The following is a 17,386-nucleotide window of genomic DNA, read 5'->3' as shown; positions in this document are numbered from 1 at the left end:
ATATTTCCCTGCAAGATCACCCAACAGTGCAAGACGGAATGGAATACCCTTTTTACAGATTTTAAATAAACTTAGTGTGTGAGCGATGTGTGTGTAATATGTGATGGTGAACATACAAAGTGTGTGTGCAACAAGGATGGATATCTCTTGATCCGTTAGAATGCCTGCCTAATTACGCTAAGTATGTTTTACCCCACATAAAGGAAAATATATGTGTATAAAGGGTTGCTTATTCCTCCTAGTTTAAACTATGTGAGATTATAGGGAGGTGGAAGTCAACATAAATAAATAAATAAAAAATAGATATAGAAACATATGTAATGAACAGACTGTGGGGTCTTGATACCAGAAACCAAAAACAAATTATGCTGAATACTATCTATTAATTGCGCCGACAATAGAAAAGGCTCGAGAGAATATTGACGTAATTTCCATACACCAAGGTTGGAAAGAAATGTTCCTCCTTTGGTTGAATTTCCCAAATGATTCAAAACAAAGAAAAGGAGTTTTCTTTCAATGTTGTTGTGTAAAACTCTTGTATTTTTTTTTAACAAAAGGAACTTGAATATAATAGCTGGCTAAATGAGAAATAAGGATATACATCTTATTTCTAAATGACGAGTGTGTAGTGTAAAATGTTAATCATTGTATGGTTAGTGTGTGCATCTAATAAGAATATAGTAATGTGGGCTTGACTGGTACAAGTGGAAGGATATTTTAAGTGACTTTTTAGAACAAATTGTTACATGACTGAATGTTGTCATTTACGATATGCTCAGATATTACTCGACTCGATCTGCTGAAAGCTATCATATTGAGCTTTAGATTTGACCGAGGATTCCACTAGATCCTTCTCACCGTGGCCTTTCCGAATCATCTTCCAGGCAACCAGTCAAATCTCTGAACATCTATTCAATTTTGGGGTTTGATTTTCCTTTCGGGTTTTGCTTCTGCTATTTTTCGACTATTTCTTTCTAAAGTTGAAGGTTATAAATGAAAATGCGGCTAATTGTTGTTAGGCAAAGACTGTAGTCTGTAATTGATCAAAAACCTTTTACTTTCCACAATCGAAAGTTAATATAGATTCATTTTTTTGAAGATCAAGTTAGGACAAATAGCGTTCAAATATATAAAAAGCCACCCATTCTACATTGGGACAACCAGAGTCGTATATGATTGATAGAAGACCCACTTTTTAATGCCAGGTAGTACATCTCCACAAGAGGAACCAGTATTGAGCCTTCTGTGTCCTCTCTAAACCATGGCACATTCACTCTACTCCCCTTCTCCTCAAATGATGGAACCCTCTATTCAACCCCAATTTTTGCATTCCTTGCGTGGATGATTTGAACTGGCAAAACTAAAGCGCATGACAATCAATCCATTTCAGAAAAAACAATTAAAAATATAACAAATGTCACCGAACCTGGCATGCACGAAGGTTGCCACTCAACTAAAGCTCCACCATATACAAATAAGCTCTTACTAGAACCTCCTCGGCGCCCACGCGAACGATTCCCATTGTTCCTCACACGATTACCCATTCCCCTGCAGTTACCCCACGACGAAGCCCCATCTTCTTGTATTACATCTTTCCCTCTTTGTCGAGCCACCGCCACGCCTCCTTGTACCCCCTTCTTGAGTTCCTACCCATCAGTGTAAATCGGGCTCGAACCACCGGAGTGCAAACCCTGCTATCAAAATTTGATCAACCCTCAACAAAAAAGGTAAAGGAAAAATTATAGAAATTTCTATCATCTGCAATGATGGAAATTAAAGCTTTCAAGCCCTTACAGATCTCTTTAATAAAGAATTCAATAATGTGAAATTTTTCCAGCAAGTATCGTGAAAAGGAGAGGGGCAGAATGCCTGCAGATGGTTCTATATCATCAGAATCCAAGGTACCTAGAGGTCAAAGTTTTAGGAACACTGAAACAAGGACAGATGCCATAAATTTTGCTGGGCCTAAGACTCTTGCACAAATCAAACAAGAAAAGAATCGTGAGAGCAGTGAAGAACCTTCTACCGCACAATCAACAGAGCATGGATCCTCACAGAATCCCTCTATGAAGAGTCCAGACAAACAAAGACAAAATCTTCCTTGGGAAGGAAGGAAGATGAGATTGGGCAAGGTAATTAATGATTCAAGTGGGGAACAAGACTTTCAGGCTCTAAAGCCACTAAGTGATATTCTGAAGAAAAAACGGAAAGTGACTCAAGAAAATGGTGACAATGAAGGAAATATACCTACAGAAGGGCAGGGTCAGGCCATTCAGAGTTTCAATTTGAGCAAGGGAAATGATGGCTTGCCACCACCTGAAAAAGATGTTGAAGAGGGAGAACTTCCAGCTGGTGACAGTTACACATCTGAACTGCCCACTTTTACTCCTGGGGTGGATGACACTGAGGCATCCAATGACATGGATACTCTTGTAGAAGACAAACCATCAGCATTTTCAAATGGAGCAAAGCCTGTTGTAGTGGATGACTAGGAAGATCCAGTAATGAATGATGCTGTTCACAGAAATGAAGATGTTGACCATGAAGAGTATGATTTGGAACATGCAGAGAATGAGGACAATGAAGAGTGGGAAAGGAATGAAGATGAGCAAGAAGATTGAAGACTTTCTAGAAGATGATGATGACGACGACTTTGCTAGGAAGCTTGGTGGCATCTTCTCTTGATTAGTGACTTGTATTAGAAGATCTGTTGAAAGCTGTTTGCAAATCTGTGCATGTATTGGCAAGCACAATGGTGGTTTTTTGTTGTAGTTTTGCTTGGAATGTCAGTGTAAAATGCCGATTTCATGTGTTGCTTGACGTGATGTTCTCGCAGCTATTCAAGATAATTGTTTCTTTTGTCTGCACTGAATCTTGTTAATGATGATACAGATCCTATTTGTAACATTTTTTTTGTAGCATTTTTTTTAGCAGTAATGGTTATGTTTTGCATTAGGAGAGGGTTGTAGTTGAACTGGTCAGTGGTGTAATACAAAAACAGACCGCAACCTTCACATAAATTAGTCATAGCCAGTTTCAAGCTATTCTGCTCTGGTCGATTCTACATATCAAGCAGGTATACTTTCTTTGTATAATTTTTTTTGATCTATTTATGACACTAACTTGTGTATCTGTGTTTCCGTTTCAGCCACTAGATGGCTTGTCAGGAGCACCAACACCATCAATAGTGCCACCATCGTCCTCATCATCGTTACCGGCATCTAGCACTGCAAACAAACCGAAAGTTACCTGCTATTTTTTCAGCAGGGATATTGTGTAAAGGGTGATAAGTGCCCTTTTGTGCATGGTCCGTTTTCAGGAGCTAATCTAACTTCTCAAAAGACAACAAAACCAAGTCCAGCAGTTATAGAGCCTCAGGCAAGTGGGAAACAAACATTCAATGAAACTGAAAGCAACAAAGATGGAAAACATCCATCTGATTTAAGCTTTCCCAAGGCAGTGCAATCAATTCATCCTAATGCAGTGCAGTCAAGCAACCCCATGACATTGAAGTGGGAAACAAACAATCAATGAAACTGAAAGCAACAAAGATGGAAAACATCCATCTGATTTAAGCTTTCCCAAGGCAGTGCAATCAATTGATCCTAATGCAGTGCAGTCAAGCAACCCCATGACATTGAAGTCAAACAACTTGCAGGAAGTGCAGTCAAGAAGCCTTGTGCTAGCAAAGGCAAATAACTTCAAGGCGTCACAGTCAAGTAACCCTGTTGCATTGCAGTCCAATAACTTCCAAGCAGGGCATTTGGGAAATCCTTTAACACTGCAGTCAAATAATGTCAAGGAAGCCCAGTTGCAACCAGAAGCTAGACATGTCTCTCAATCAAGATCTCAGCCTACCTATATAAAGGGAAGTCCACATGAAGTCGAACAATTTTTGCCAAAGATTGAACCTACAAGACAAAGGATACATGATGCTTCAAGAAACAGGTCTCGGATACGCCCGTCTCATCCTCCAGAAGAGAGACTACAAAATGGATTGGAATTGGAGGATTTGCTGGGTGGATCATCACCAGGATTTGATGTACTTGTGGATGATGGACCTGACCAGCTAAGCCACTGGGAGGATGCTCATTACTATAATCATGATATGGAATCTGGAAGAGATGCAATCAATGGTCGAGAAAGAAATATGCACAACAAACGAGAGCTTGTCCGAACTGGATACTATGACGTTGAATTTCAGTATGACCATGGAGCTTATGAACCATATAAAAACAGGGGATATGAGCGCGGTGGCCAAAAGCAGTCTAATGCTTTTGATGACAGGGTTCTGGAGAGACCGATTGTGCGAGAAAGGAGGTCTTTGTCTAATGAATATGATCATGAACGGAACAATATGGAGGATCTCCGCCACCGGATTTCAAAACATAGGAGGGCTGGTGAGGCTAAAGTAGTGGATAGCCCCTAAAAGAGACAGCATGTGGATAGTCGACATGGTGAATTTCACCGTGGCTCTAGGCAACAAGATGATGACCGTAGACAACAAGATATATACAGGGACCAGTTAAGGCAAGGTATGAATCACAATAGTAGGCGATTGCAGGGTAGGATTCAAGTAGAGGCTAGTGGCTTCAAAAGAGAGCCATCTGACAATATAGACGCTGATCAAGAAGGCAAGTTAGAGAGGGCTTGGTCCAGAAGCTCACCAAGCAGACGGGGCTTAAATGATCATTTCAGAAGCAAGTATCGTGAAAAGGAGAGGGGCAGAATGCCTGCAGATGGTTCTATATCATCAGAATCCAGGGTACCTAGAGGTCAAACTTTTAGGAACACTGAAATAAGGACAGATGCCATAAATTTTGCTGGGCCTAAGACCCTTGCACAAATCAAACAAGAAAAGAATCCTGAGAGCAGTGAAGAACCTTTTACTGCACAATCAACAAAGCATGGATCCTCACAGAATCCCTCTATGAAGAGTCTAGACAAACACAGTAGAATTAACCGCTGAATTGTTCTACCGTGATCAATTCAGAGCAGAAATTTAAAAAGGCTTTTTGCAGATCCGAAAAATGCGGGTAAAGGGTTAGTTAATGCCAACCTGGTTGATAACAGATAGGTCAAATTCCACCCTGAGAACTTGAAATGCCCTACAAACAGCGGTGGAAAGCTCTGATAAAACCTTTGAACAGAAAATTAGTGAGTGAGAACCTGAGATTGGGCGAATGAAATGGAGCGTAAAAATGACGAACTTAACGAATAATAAACTAAGCAGCTCGCAAGGGCAGAAGGAATATCTAGCTGGTTCATGGGGAACAGATTTTGGATTTTTCTCTGCCACTAAAAAAGAGTTGTGTGCTGCAGCCCTAGCTCGCATACCTCCAGAGGAAACATCCCGAACAATAACTACCTCTAGAGGAAACATCCCGAACAATAACTCTGAAGACAGAGAGGCCATTGGGTTGGGAGACAAAAAGTCAGTGTGAAGATCAACGATCAATCTTCATTCAATCGTCTAACACAACAAATCCATGGTCAATAATAGGACACGTCATCAGCTAAGGTAATTCATTTCAAAGGGAAACGCCTTACGGCGTAAAAATCCATGGTCAATAATAGGACACGTCATCAGCTAAAGTAATTCATTTCAAAGGGAAACGCCTTACGGCGTAATTATTTTTAAGTGTTTTGACTATTGCTAAGACATAAATTCCTAATATATTTAGATTAAAAACTGTTTTATATATTTTTAAGTGTTATAGTGGTAGCCTCTCGTTTCAAATACAACCTTAACATCTTTAGCGGATTGGAATAAGACTTAAGAAATAGACTTTCAATAAATAAATTTTCGTAATGATAAAACTAAAGAAATAAGCTCTAACATCCTGCCTCAACTCTTACTAAATCATAAATTAAATTCCTAGATATACTCTGTAGCTTGAACATTCGTTTAACGATTCACCCTGATATAAAAAAAATATCGGGCTAATACTGTTCGGTGGCACTTGTATATCCAGCCATCCGTATGGGTGATTGAGAATGTGTATGGTTCGTATAAATTCTTCAACCGATAATAGTAGAGTAAGCTTTTGGTATTTGTTTTGCAGAAATACTTATATAGCAGCAATTCTACCAGATTAGCATGGCAGCACCGTAAGCAATCGCTGTTTGATCTTTACATAATTTTTTTCGTCTATCCAAGCTTGTGCCAGAATTTACCAAAATGTATTCTATGGCATCATGTTGTTTGATTGCAGCCATTCAATTCTCCCCGTTCTCAATTCTAAATCAGAGCCTCCGCCATTGTTTGATGGAACCCCGAGGTGTATATCTTAATTCTAATGATTTCTTCATTTTACTATTAGTTATCACATTCTACTGGAATACGAATTGTATGATAAGTTGCTTAGGTATTCATTACTAAATTTGATTCGGATTTTACAGACTGTATGTCAGTTTGACATGCCCATATGCCTAGCGCGTTTGGATTGCCAGAAACTACAAGGTATTTATCTCGCTGATTCCCCTTCTCCTTGTTGGTAGGTTTTGTATTGCATTGATAGAGCTGTGAAAATAAAATGCAGGGCCTCGATCAGATCCAGATAGTTCCGATTGATTTGCAGGACAGACCTGCGTGGTACAAGCAGAAAGTTTATCCAGCTAACAAGGTAGACTCATATTCTTCTTATTTGTCTCAATATCCTTTTATATTTATCCTTAATTGCCTGTTTCAGGTGCATGTGACATACGCAGATGCCTCCCTAGGCTCTCTCGGTACCAGCAACAAACTTTTTTAATAGAGTGCTATGAGACTATCAACAACTTCATGACAGCAATAGCATTCAAAAACAACTGTATTATTTAGTAATTACATTATAAACAAATAAACATGGATGCACAGCAATTAAGGATTGCTCATCAGGGATTCACCCACAAGCATGGATGATCAAATGAGAACATCATCATTCTCATCCACATGGTTTATTAACGGGCATGATTCGTACAATAACATTTGTGTTTGTATTTGTAGATTCACAGTGTTGTTCCTCGACATGTTCTTGGCTAGGAAACAATGCACTTTGCACATAAATAACCATATTTAAATCTTTAGACCAATGCCTTTTCAATTTAAATATTTAAAACAATGCCTTTTGATTGGGCATCTTTATCCCACATTGTAGAAACATAAATTGATCGCATGGAAGAGACAGAAGGTAGCCGGGCACGCACAAGTATCTTCAAGCACCACTGCAAATGAAAGTCTTTGGTACTTAAAGAGTCTACAGAAATATTAGAAATACTAATGAAGGGTGGAGATATCTAACATTTCGTGATATGAAAATAAAATGTACTGAGCATTAGCAAATGAATCCAGCAGTTCAAGTTTGTTCCTAGGGCCTCTAGACCAGCTTCAGATATATTCAAAACATGAAAAAAATCCATCCCGTAACACAAAATGGTAGTAACTATCAAGGACTACACTTTGCTCAGACTTCTTTAGTCATACTAATAACTTCATGCAAGTATTCATCTCACAGAATTCTTTAGTCATACTAATAACTTCATGCAAGTATTCATCTCACAAATGCAGAGTAATAATAAATATCAGAGATTGCATAGAAATATTTTGAATCCCATAAAAAGTTTGCAACCATAGAAGGAAATTTGTACCACAAAATTGCTTTCTAATAACTGTAAATACAAGAATGTCTGCCCAATAGGCTGCAACGATAAACAGAGAGAAAAGAGTTGTTAAAAGAAAAGAAAGAAATATACAAAAATTGATAAAAGAGATTCTGTAAAGAAAGTGGCAAATCCATCAGGTAGGTACCCTGGTATTTAGAACATAAAATGGCCCACAAAGCTCCTAATAGAGATCCTTGTATTCAGTGCCAAAAATTCCAACCTGCGCAAAGTACCCAATGCTACCATTTTATCCTTCCTTGACTGCTGAGTTCCTGCCTCTTTTTGTGTAACTGTATTCTCAAAATAGGATGGAAATGAAGTGGCTGGAGGTTCAGAAAATTAGATATACGGTTGAACTAACTCACAAAATAGAAAAAACAATATTGTCTTCATGGGACAGCCAGAGGAGGTTTTGCTACATAAAGTTTTGAGAAGCTATTCTGCTCTGGTCGATTCTACATATCAAGTAGGTATACTTTCTTTGTATAATTTTTTTTAATCTATGTATGACACTAACTTGTGTATTTGTGTTTCCGTTTCAGCCACTAGATGGCTTGTCAGGAGCACCAACACCATCAATAGTGCCACCATCGTCCTCAGCATCGTTACCGGCATCTAGCACTGCAAACAAACCGAAAGTTACCTGCTATTTTTTCAGCAGGGATATTGTGTAAAGGGTGATAAGTGCCCTTTTGTGCATGGTCCGTTTTCAGGAGCTAATCTAACATCTCAAAAGACAACAAAACCAAATCTAGCAGTTACAGAGCCTCAGGCAAGTGGGAAACAAACATTCAGTGAAACTGAAAGCAACAAAGATGGAAAACATCCATCTGATTTAAGCTTTCCCGTGGGCATTGAAGCGTAGAAGGGCGCAGATGCATTGGTGAAGAGAGAGGAAGTGGAAAGAGCAGCGAGGGAATTAATGGAAGGAGAGGGGGAATGGAAATGAAGAAGGGGATGGCAAAATTGAGGGGAAGGCCCATCATTGAGTGACAACTGTCTTAAGGATGGAAAAGATCACGAAAACGGTTTCTAAAAAGCGCAATATTCCCAACTGCCTACGACATTCCAATAATCTGAACTGCCTACAACATTTTTCACCGAGGATCTAATGGCTGGAGTTTATTCCATCATCTAACAATCGATCTAAGGGCCCATAACGAGACACCGCGGCATGGAGGGGGAGTTCCTTTCAGAGGGAACGCCTTACGGCGTAAATATAATTCATTCAGATTGTAGCTGGTTCACAAGGTGAATTTAAAAGATGTAAAAAAATTATATATAATTTTAAAAGGTTAATCTTATAATCCAGATTAATTGAATATAGTAAAAATTAAAATTACTTTAAATTTTAATAAATTATTTAAAAAAATTCTGAAATAAGGTGGCATTCGAGGATGAATGGGTGGGTTGCTATTTTTTACCGTCTCACTTGGTGAATGAAGGGGCCAGGGACATGGCATCCCATTCTCGACGAGAGTAGATGAAGTACGGGGAGGCAATTAACATGCACTCATCAATGTAGATGAAGTGATGCCGGGAGGTGGCAAGTGCGTTGGCCAGGATGATTGAGTGTGTGGAGCGCATGAAACATTTGATATCAAGCATTACAATTTAAACTGATGTATTTACAAGGATCGATGAGGGGGGAGAAGATCTCAAAGACAGCGTAAGAGATGTGTTGTCATGGTGGCTCAAATATTTGAGTGGTTTTGAGTGGTAGATTGGGTAGAGAAGGAGAAAACGTTGTCTAGCTGAGAGTGTTCTTGATAATAGAGGTGATGAAACTACAGACTCCACAAGCTTTTAAAGTACGAAGGATAATGATGGAGTTTCACAATGTGGAGTGTTCTTGATAATAGAGGTGATGAAACTACAGACTCCACAAGCTTTTAAAGTACGAAGGATAATGATGGAGTTTCACAATGTGGTATGGATGCGAGATGAAGTGAAAGGGATTGATGGAACAAGTTTCAGGGATACAATTTATTGTGAGAGAAAACTACACAATCAAGGACACTCATAGTAGTGATAGTAGCTAGTTTAAAGTCCTAGAGGTATTAATGCACAGAAGGTAAATTAGAATGGTGTATTAATATAGCTTTTATTGCAAGTTCACTGAAGAGGAATTTGGTCAAGACAGGAATCAATGCACACAAGGTAAATTAGAATGGTGTATCAATAGTGCTTTTATTGCAAGTTCACTGAAGAGGAATTTGGTCCAAACATAAAGCAACTTTAATCCTGGTATCTGTTAGTTTCTCCTTTCGCTTACTGGTATTTTTGGTGGAATTGGACCCCTCTCGTAGTTGAAACCAACTGTTTTGACCTTAGTTTCTATTTTTTGGTGGTCATTGTATCTATTGTTTCCTTTAAATTTTCAACCAATTTACTATGTTGATAAGTCTGCTTCTTGGGTTGTATGGAGCCTAAGGACATATGTCTATAATTATTTGGTTTGGTGTTGGGTCTATTGTTGGGGACAGGTAGTTTAATTGATAATTTTGGTGCTAAGCCCCAGTCTCAATTAGTGACCCTATATTTGCACTGTCATTTTGATGATGTGTTATGGTTAACATGGCTCTCTCGTTGGTTTGTTAAACATGTGACTAGCAAGTTTTTGTTTCTAAGGAGGTGGGGGGACTGCAGTGTTGTCTCTGATGTGGTATTTCAAGAGGGGTGATGATATCCTGATCTTTCTCTAGGACTGAATTGACTATTTAGCTAGTAGTTTTTAAAGGTCCATTGTAAGATTGTGTGCAAGTATAGGGTGGATTCATGGATGAAGAGGGGAATTGGGATGACTAATCCCTTACATTTGACTATTGAAATCCTCTATTGGATTGATTCAATTATTTATATTATTTAGATTTGTTTGTTTGTTTGTTTTTTTTATTTTTTTTTTGACTATTTTCATAAATCTTTTCTATTTTTTTGAAATTAATGTTTGGCTAAATTTTTGGATCATCAAAATTATCACTTCTTTCTTAAAACTAAGTAGCTATTTTTGGATGTTTATGATTAATGCTTTGTTTTATATTTTTCACCGTTAATCTTGTTTTTCTCTCAACTTATTTCTTATATGGAAAACCTCCCAACCTCGTTTCGTTCCCTGTTTCTCATGCTTGGTAACATAATCCAGGACTCCCTTAATGAGGAGTTCCTATAATTTTCCAGCAATTTTCGTTAGAGTAATTTGTTAGTAAAAAGCCTTTCAATAACCCAAATTTCTATGCATTTTTTAAATATTATTAAATAAAAAATTATTAAATATTTAAAAATATAGGATTAAAATATTAAAATTAAAAAAAAAAATTAATTTAATTATTTTTTAAAATGAAATATAATATATTCTATCCACAAAATTAAAATAAATCTAAGTGTTTTTTAATTTTTATTTTTAAATTAAATAGCATTTTATTATTCAAATTATATTTTAATATATAATAAATTTAAAATATAATATATATAATAAATTTACAATTTCTTACATATAAATTGTGTAATTCCAACCAGTGTAACAATTTTTCTAAATTTTTACTTAAAATTAAATAATTAATGAAAAACTAAAATAAAGTATTCAAAAAAGCTAATTAGAATGTGATAAGCATAAACGATTAGCATCCCAGATGACATAAGCATTGTCCCCAAAAAAATGCGGAACCATTAGCATTGCACCAATGACACTGCAGAGCAAAAGAAGAGGAAATATATATGTACGATAAGAATAATGAAAGAATCAGTGAACGCTTAATCGCAAATAAATACAAGTTACAGTCCATGAACAGAAGAGGTTGTCTGCAATTTGGCAATTTAACAATAATAACAATAATGATGAAGGGATCAATGAATGCTTAATCTCAAATAAATACAAGTTGCAGTCAAGAGACTGTATGTAATTGAACAGACTCATCACAGATTTGACAGGATTTGGAATCTTTTGAGAGGGGTAAAGATTCTCTTGGTACACAACTCATAATTCCAAAGGATGTGGACAGTGGAAGGATATTTGTGTTTTGGGAGATCAAAGTACAAGGAACATCACATTCAATATGATCACTAATTCTGTTTATTAAACAGGAACATCCACGCTACCACAACTCCTCAACATTCGTCTGCAAAAGATCCCGAAGCTTTGGCCGGAATTCGTCAATGGTCTCCAACTTTGGCTTCCACGATTTCCCTGCCTTCAATCTCAGCTGCGCAAGCTCTGCTGACAGCTCTGGATCGTCTTCCAAATTCAGCGTCGTCACCGCAATCTGCTCCTTCTGCGCCCCAATAATTTCTTTTCTCCCCAATAAGAATACATCATTTTTCAATTCTGGCGGAAGGGGACGGATGAAATCATCAAGGAGGGGGAGTATTTTGGCGCCGGAGCTCCGCCTGTTCGCAGGTTTCATGGCGGAATTGGCCTTCAATGCCAGGGAGGCCATGTCTGTCCCAGAGAGTACCGAGTGCAGTTTGGGCATGGGCACAAGAAAATAGAGATGCCCCAAATCCAGTTCTTCGTCTGCCGTGAGAGGATTAACGGTACGCCCAATCTGCAAGCCGTTGGCGTGACATACAAAGTGCTGAGGATTGTCTAGCATCAGCTCTGCGGCCTTTATCCGCCTCTGAAAGTCCTGAATGCTGCCATTCCAATGGATGATTTTCACAGTGGTGGAAGGAACAGTGTTCAGAGGGCAAGAAATGTAAGTGCCCATCCTCAATATTATTACTTCTCTGTTTGTCTGTGTGTAGCGATCGGGAGGTAAAGGGAGTGCAGGGAAATTTTACTCTGCCCGTCTGTGTAGCAACGATCGGGAGGTAAAGGGAGTGCAGGGAAATTTTACTCTGCCCGTCTGTGTAGCAATGGGGAGGGAAAGAGAGCGTAAGTGTATGGAGGGATGAGGGGGCGAAAGGCATTTATAAAGGAGGACAGATCGCTTTCATAAGATGTGAATGTGATGAGTGGCAACAGCTCAGGTGTCGCGTTAAATGACGGTGAGAGAAGAAACAACGAAACATCATCCGTGTGTTTATGAGGAGGTGATCCAGTTGGAGCGGGCACGACTCCCACGGAAAATGCTATTTCCAACCCCATAGCCTCATTAATGCGGGGCTACATGTGCAGGAGATAGCCACCTCGCGTTTAGATAATAAAAAAAAAACGGCTTAGTACCCACCTCGCGTGTTATAAACTCCTATCTCCTGTGCATGTAGCCCCGCATTAATGAGGCTATGGAGTTGGAAATAGGAGTTGCCCGACTCCCACACGCTGTGATGAATAAGGTAGCAGGTGTGTAGGTTCCAACTTCCGACTCAAGAGTCTAGAGTATTGCCTGGGTGGGAGCGGACTCGAGTTCTGCACGCTGTAAATGAATGACGTGGCAGCCGTAATGGGTTTCAGCACGCTGTAAACGAATGACGTGGCAGCTGTAATGGGTTTCAGCACGCTGTAAATATATGACGTGGACTAGAGTTCCGCACTCCGTAAATGAATGACGTGGCACGCTGTAAATGAATGAAGCACAAATAGTTTTTTATTCTGGATTATTAACGCGTTATTTTTTAATTTAAACCCAAAAAATATGATAAATTTTAAAAAAATCAATATTTTTTTTTTCTGAATTAAGACTAATTCTATTAAGCAAAAAATATTGTACAAGAGGATACATTCCAGAGAGACAGGAAACCGGCAACCGGAAATGATAGGACTAGCAACATCGGTTCCGGAGAAGGAGATAAGCAAGCAAGGAGCTACAACAAGTCACTAAGAACCTAAAGAAGCATTGATTCCTACCCTGAAATGGTAGAGGCTTCAACACGAAGCTTTTTCCCTTTCCTTTTTTTGACTTCAACCCAACCATTTTGGGGTGGATGAGCGATAACAACTTGAAGATTGGGGTCCTCCACAGGGGAGCCCTCCTTTTCTGAATCAGAGGAGGAGGACAAATGGACATGTTTCTGAGCAGTGGCTGAGTCAGAGGAAGGCGCCAGACCATCGGTGGAAGGGACCACGAAATGAGGGGCCTGATTCAATTCTTCATCGCTATCTTCATCTTCAGAGCTGGAGGAATCAGAATCCACGACTGGAGGAGGAGAGCAAGGAGCCCATCGTTTGGACTTGGGCTTGGAGACGTTGGCCTTGTTCTTTTTTGCCGGGCGAGATGGGCATGTATTCTGCAAATGCCCAGATTGGTGGCAATGGCGGCACCGAAAAGCAGTGTTCTTGTAATCCAATGTCTAGGTCCAGACAAAGTTGTTTATCTTGAGATTGATTTGTTCTGGAAGTCCTTTGCTCAGGTCTAACTCCACACATACTCTTGCATATGAGTAGAGACCTTTGGCTTCCCGCCATAAATCTCCCCTAATGAAGCTGCCCAAGGTGTCGCCTATAGCTCTGAAGACACGGGTACTCCATAGGTGGGCAGGTAAGTTTGGAAGCCGGATCCATACAGGTGTCTTGGTAATGACTGCAGTAGCTGGATCAAAATCTGGGAACCAAGGAGTCAAGAATAGCCCTGCAGTTCCCATGAACCAAGGGCCCTCTGCTAAGGCTTTTTCACAATGCTTGCTGTTATCAAATAGAACAATGAAGTAGCCTTTCGAACAAAAGAAGATCTTACAATGATGTGTCCAGTTTGCATGGATCCATGCATAGAGATCCTGAGATCGCGGCCACAATCCATTAAATCTGCAAATGATGGCTCTTTCTGCAAATTCTTGAAGTTGGGATGCCAGATCTTCATGGATGAGTTCAACAGAGGGAACTTCTTCAAGCTTGTCAACCAAGAAGGCCTTAGATTTAAGGGCTTCCGGGGGTTTGGGGTTCTCAGAGTGAACTGCGTCTTTGTATGATAAGGGCCGAGTAGAGGATGATTGTCCCGCTACACCTCCTCTCAAACGAAGGGTTACCACCACAACGCTGTTCCTAGAAATGCTGTAAGCAGAGAGGGGAAGAGGGTCTTCAAGTTGTTTACCTTGAAAGAGAAGTCGTTGAAGGCTTGATGGGATCCCCATTCTGCGCTCTAGATTCAGTTTGAGTTCCTGCACCAGATCTGAAGGACTAACCCATTGCATGATGGTTCTGCCTGTAGGCTGAGAAATTTGGATCTGAAAGGAGTCAGATAGGGGCCTTGACCCCATGCCAAGGCTTCTTGAGCTTCCTAGAGCAGATCTGCCGTGGCTAATTCCCATGCGGTGGACTTTGCTTTTGGTATCCTGGTCCAAAACGTCTGCTACCATGGCTCCTCGTTTTCCTAGCTTGGCCCCAAGGCCGGCATCGGTGCACGCAGATCGAAAACCACCGCTTCCATAATCCCTTAGCAGACCGGATGGGTGCAGAGGAGACGTCAGCCGCATCTCTTTCCACCATGCGCAGACATCTCTGCCTTGCCGGTCTGGATCATCCACGCATGGTAACTCAGATACCCAGATCTGTGTATGATCAATTTGAGTTGAAGCGGAGCACCCAGGGTTTTGAGGAAAAAAACCCAGATCCACCATGAGAATGTCGGCCTGCTCCATGAAGGGAGATATTTCCTTCTGCTGTTGAAGTCTTTGATCCGATTCATGTGGCTCCTTTCCAGCAGAGAATTCGGGAGAGAACCAAAACGATGACTCGAATTTTGAGATCCCAGCAACCAGACGCCAAGCAGATCCGGAGCCTAGCTGATCTCTGGGGACGGCGGTGGCATAGCATGTTCGTTCTGAAACCCTAGGTGCTCGAAGACCCGCCATCGTTCCATTTGATGGAGAGGATTTAAAAAAATCAATATTATTTATAATTATTATTAAAATTAATTATATATGTATGATTTTATTGAATTTACATTGAAATTAATTTTAATATTAAAAAAATATATAATAATAATTTTATTATTATTATTATTTGAATTGTATAAGATAATTAATTCGCAATTCCATAAACACAAATCAAACTATAAATACAAATTAATTTTACCATACAAAATGCAATATCTAAATAATTTTATCTATTTATATATCCACAAATCGCAATTTATCCAACTTGAGATTAGTCCCACCTGCTTACATTCATATTAACAATCCAAGAAACACAGAATTCAATACTTCCAATTTGATTTTGGCAATTGTATACAAGTTGCCGTGAATGTGTACCTACAACTTTGGAAAGACCCCCTCGTAAACAAATATTGAATTGCGTGTTGGAAATGACTTCAGCGAATGATCTCTATGAGTAATTGTAGACCCTTCAGTGAATGAACTTTATGAACGCCACCCATACACTATGAGTTTTTATTTTATTATCCATTTTAAAATATAATTCACTCACGTTGTTGCTGGTTAACTTGGTGTATTTAAAATATATAAAAGGTCTATATATAATCTTAATCTTGTAATTGAATAGAGTAAAATTAAATAATTAAAAATATTTTAAAATTTTAATGTATTATTATTTTTAAAAAATTATATATATATGAAAGAAGTTGTTTTTCTTAGTTTAAGAAAATATTATTGGGTTATCGTTTTTGCGTTAGTCTACTACCAAGGAAACCAAATCAAGAATAGAGTTTTTGTCTAAAATTTTACAAAATGAGAACATTTATTTATCTAATTGTCTTTCAATCTCATAGCATCTAAATAACTAAAAGCGTAGTTTATTAAAAGCAACATGCACATAAATAAATAACGCTATAGAGAAAAAAACATACAAAAGACTAACACAGAAAGCCATGAAGGTGGCTCAAGAGGATGTCGAGACATCTATAATTTCAACAGAAGTTCTCGGTGAGGCTAGCCCTTTTCCTTTGAGCAAGAGTGCCTTAATCCTGACCAATCTGAGCAACATATCTCTATGCTCCAGAGCTATATTCTAGTGCTCCAGTTGAATCTCACCTAACTACATCATAATCTCCCTCTTGGCCTCATTGTGTTCTAGGAGGAACATGCTTAGAAGGGACTTGATGTTCCAATACAATTCAATGATGCACAAATATTGGTTTTGACACCCCCGATTGTGGCCCAAGTTGGGAAACCATTCAACCACGGAAGCTAAGAGTTCAACATCTGTTACTTTGTGTTTATCAACTTGCACTTCAATATCTACTTGGTTTATCTCATGTTGGATGGGCTTAGGGGTTCAAGAATGAGAGCCTCTATCAACATTGTGGGCTCAAAGCCAAGCACAAGTGCTCTCTTCAATTCGACTATAGGAGCCCTTATGGCTCTAAGCCCTTTCACATGGCATGGGGGAGAGCACAAGGAGGACGGAAAAAAGTGGCAAGTGAGTGAGGGAATGACGTGAGGGAACAACTAAGAAAGAAGGCTAGTGAGGAGACAAGAAAGGGGTTGAGATATGACAAAGTAGGAGAGTATAGCCAAGAGCGAGATTCCAAGATGCACCAAGAGAAATATTGAAATCAAAGGGAAATGCTAAATCAAAATGCATTGTTTGAGTCAGAACACAAATATTGTGTACGAGAGCTACAAGCAGGGGATGGACATACCTGATGAGGGTCATCAAACTGTGAGAGGGTTATAATTTATTCATTGAGCCTATGTCAAGCATCACCTATGAGCATTAGAGGTTCAATTTGCTTTCCCCCCCATATCACTGCAAGGGATGCCAAATCTAGAGAACCTAGACTTGACCCCAGAATGGTAAAGAAATAATAACACTATGAGGGAAAGGTTCTCAACTGAGATTGGAGACTCCGGTGAACTCGCATATGGGGAAATTCACTTGAATTAGTGGTTGAATGATACATGCTATTACCAT

The 17,386-nt window shown here is 39.2% G+C and overlaps 1 protein-coding gene and 1 long non-coding RNA gene across 2 annotated transcripts; one reads left to right on the top strand and one right to left on the bottom strand.

Moving 5' to 3' along the window:
• The first annotated feature begins 5,795 nt into the window (after positions 1–5,795).
• LOC149198245 (uncharacterized) lies at positions 5,796–7,132 on the top strand. Its single transcript, XR_016254257.1, has 5 exons — positions 5,796–6,111; positions 6,216–6,281; positions 6,403–6,463; positions 6,543–6,626; positions 6,693–7,132. It is a non-coding gene; the product is annotated as an uncharacterized LOC149198245 (long non-coding RNA).
• Positions 7,133–11,566: 4,434 nt separating this feature from the next.
• On the bottom strand, positions 11,567–12,494 carry LOC149198244 (uncharacterized). Its single transcript, XM_089404098.1, has one exon. It carries the CDS (start codon positions 12,345–12,347, stop codon positions 11,736–11,738), a length of 612 nt encoding a protein of 203 aa, XP_089260224.1. The 5' UTR covers positions 12,348–12,494; the 3' UTR covers positions 11,567–11,735.
• Positions 12,495–17,386: the final 4,892 nt, after the last annotated feature.

Source organism: Pinus tabuliformis, chromosome 2_2 (assembly GCF_031772625.1).
Source record: "Pinus tabuliformis cultivar Carrire ecotype Pingquan chromosome 2_2, CPIR1, whole genome shotgun sequence".
Taxonomy (NCBI): domain Eukaryota; kingdom Viridiplantae; phylum Streptophyta; class Pinopsida; order Pinales; family Pinaceae; genus Pinus; species Pinus tabuliformis.
This window is presented reverse-complemented; position numbering and strand designations above follow the sequence as displayed.

What these genes read in the sequence shown, in the direction of transcription:
- LOC149198244 (XM_089404098.1), bottom strand. Translation starts at nt 12,347, where the DNA reads ATGGGCACTTACATTTCTTGCCCTCTGAACACTGTTCCTTCCACCACT.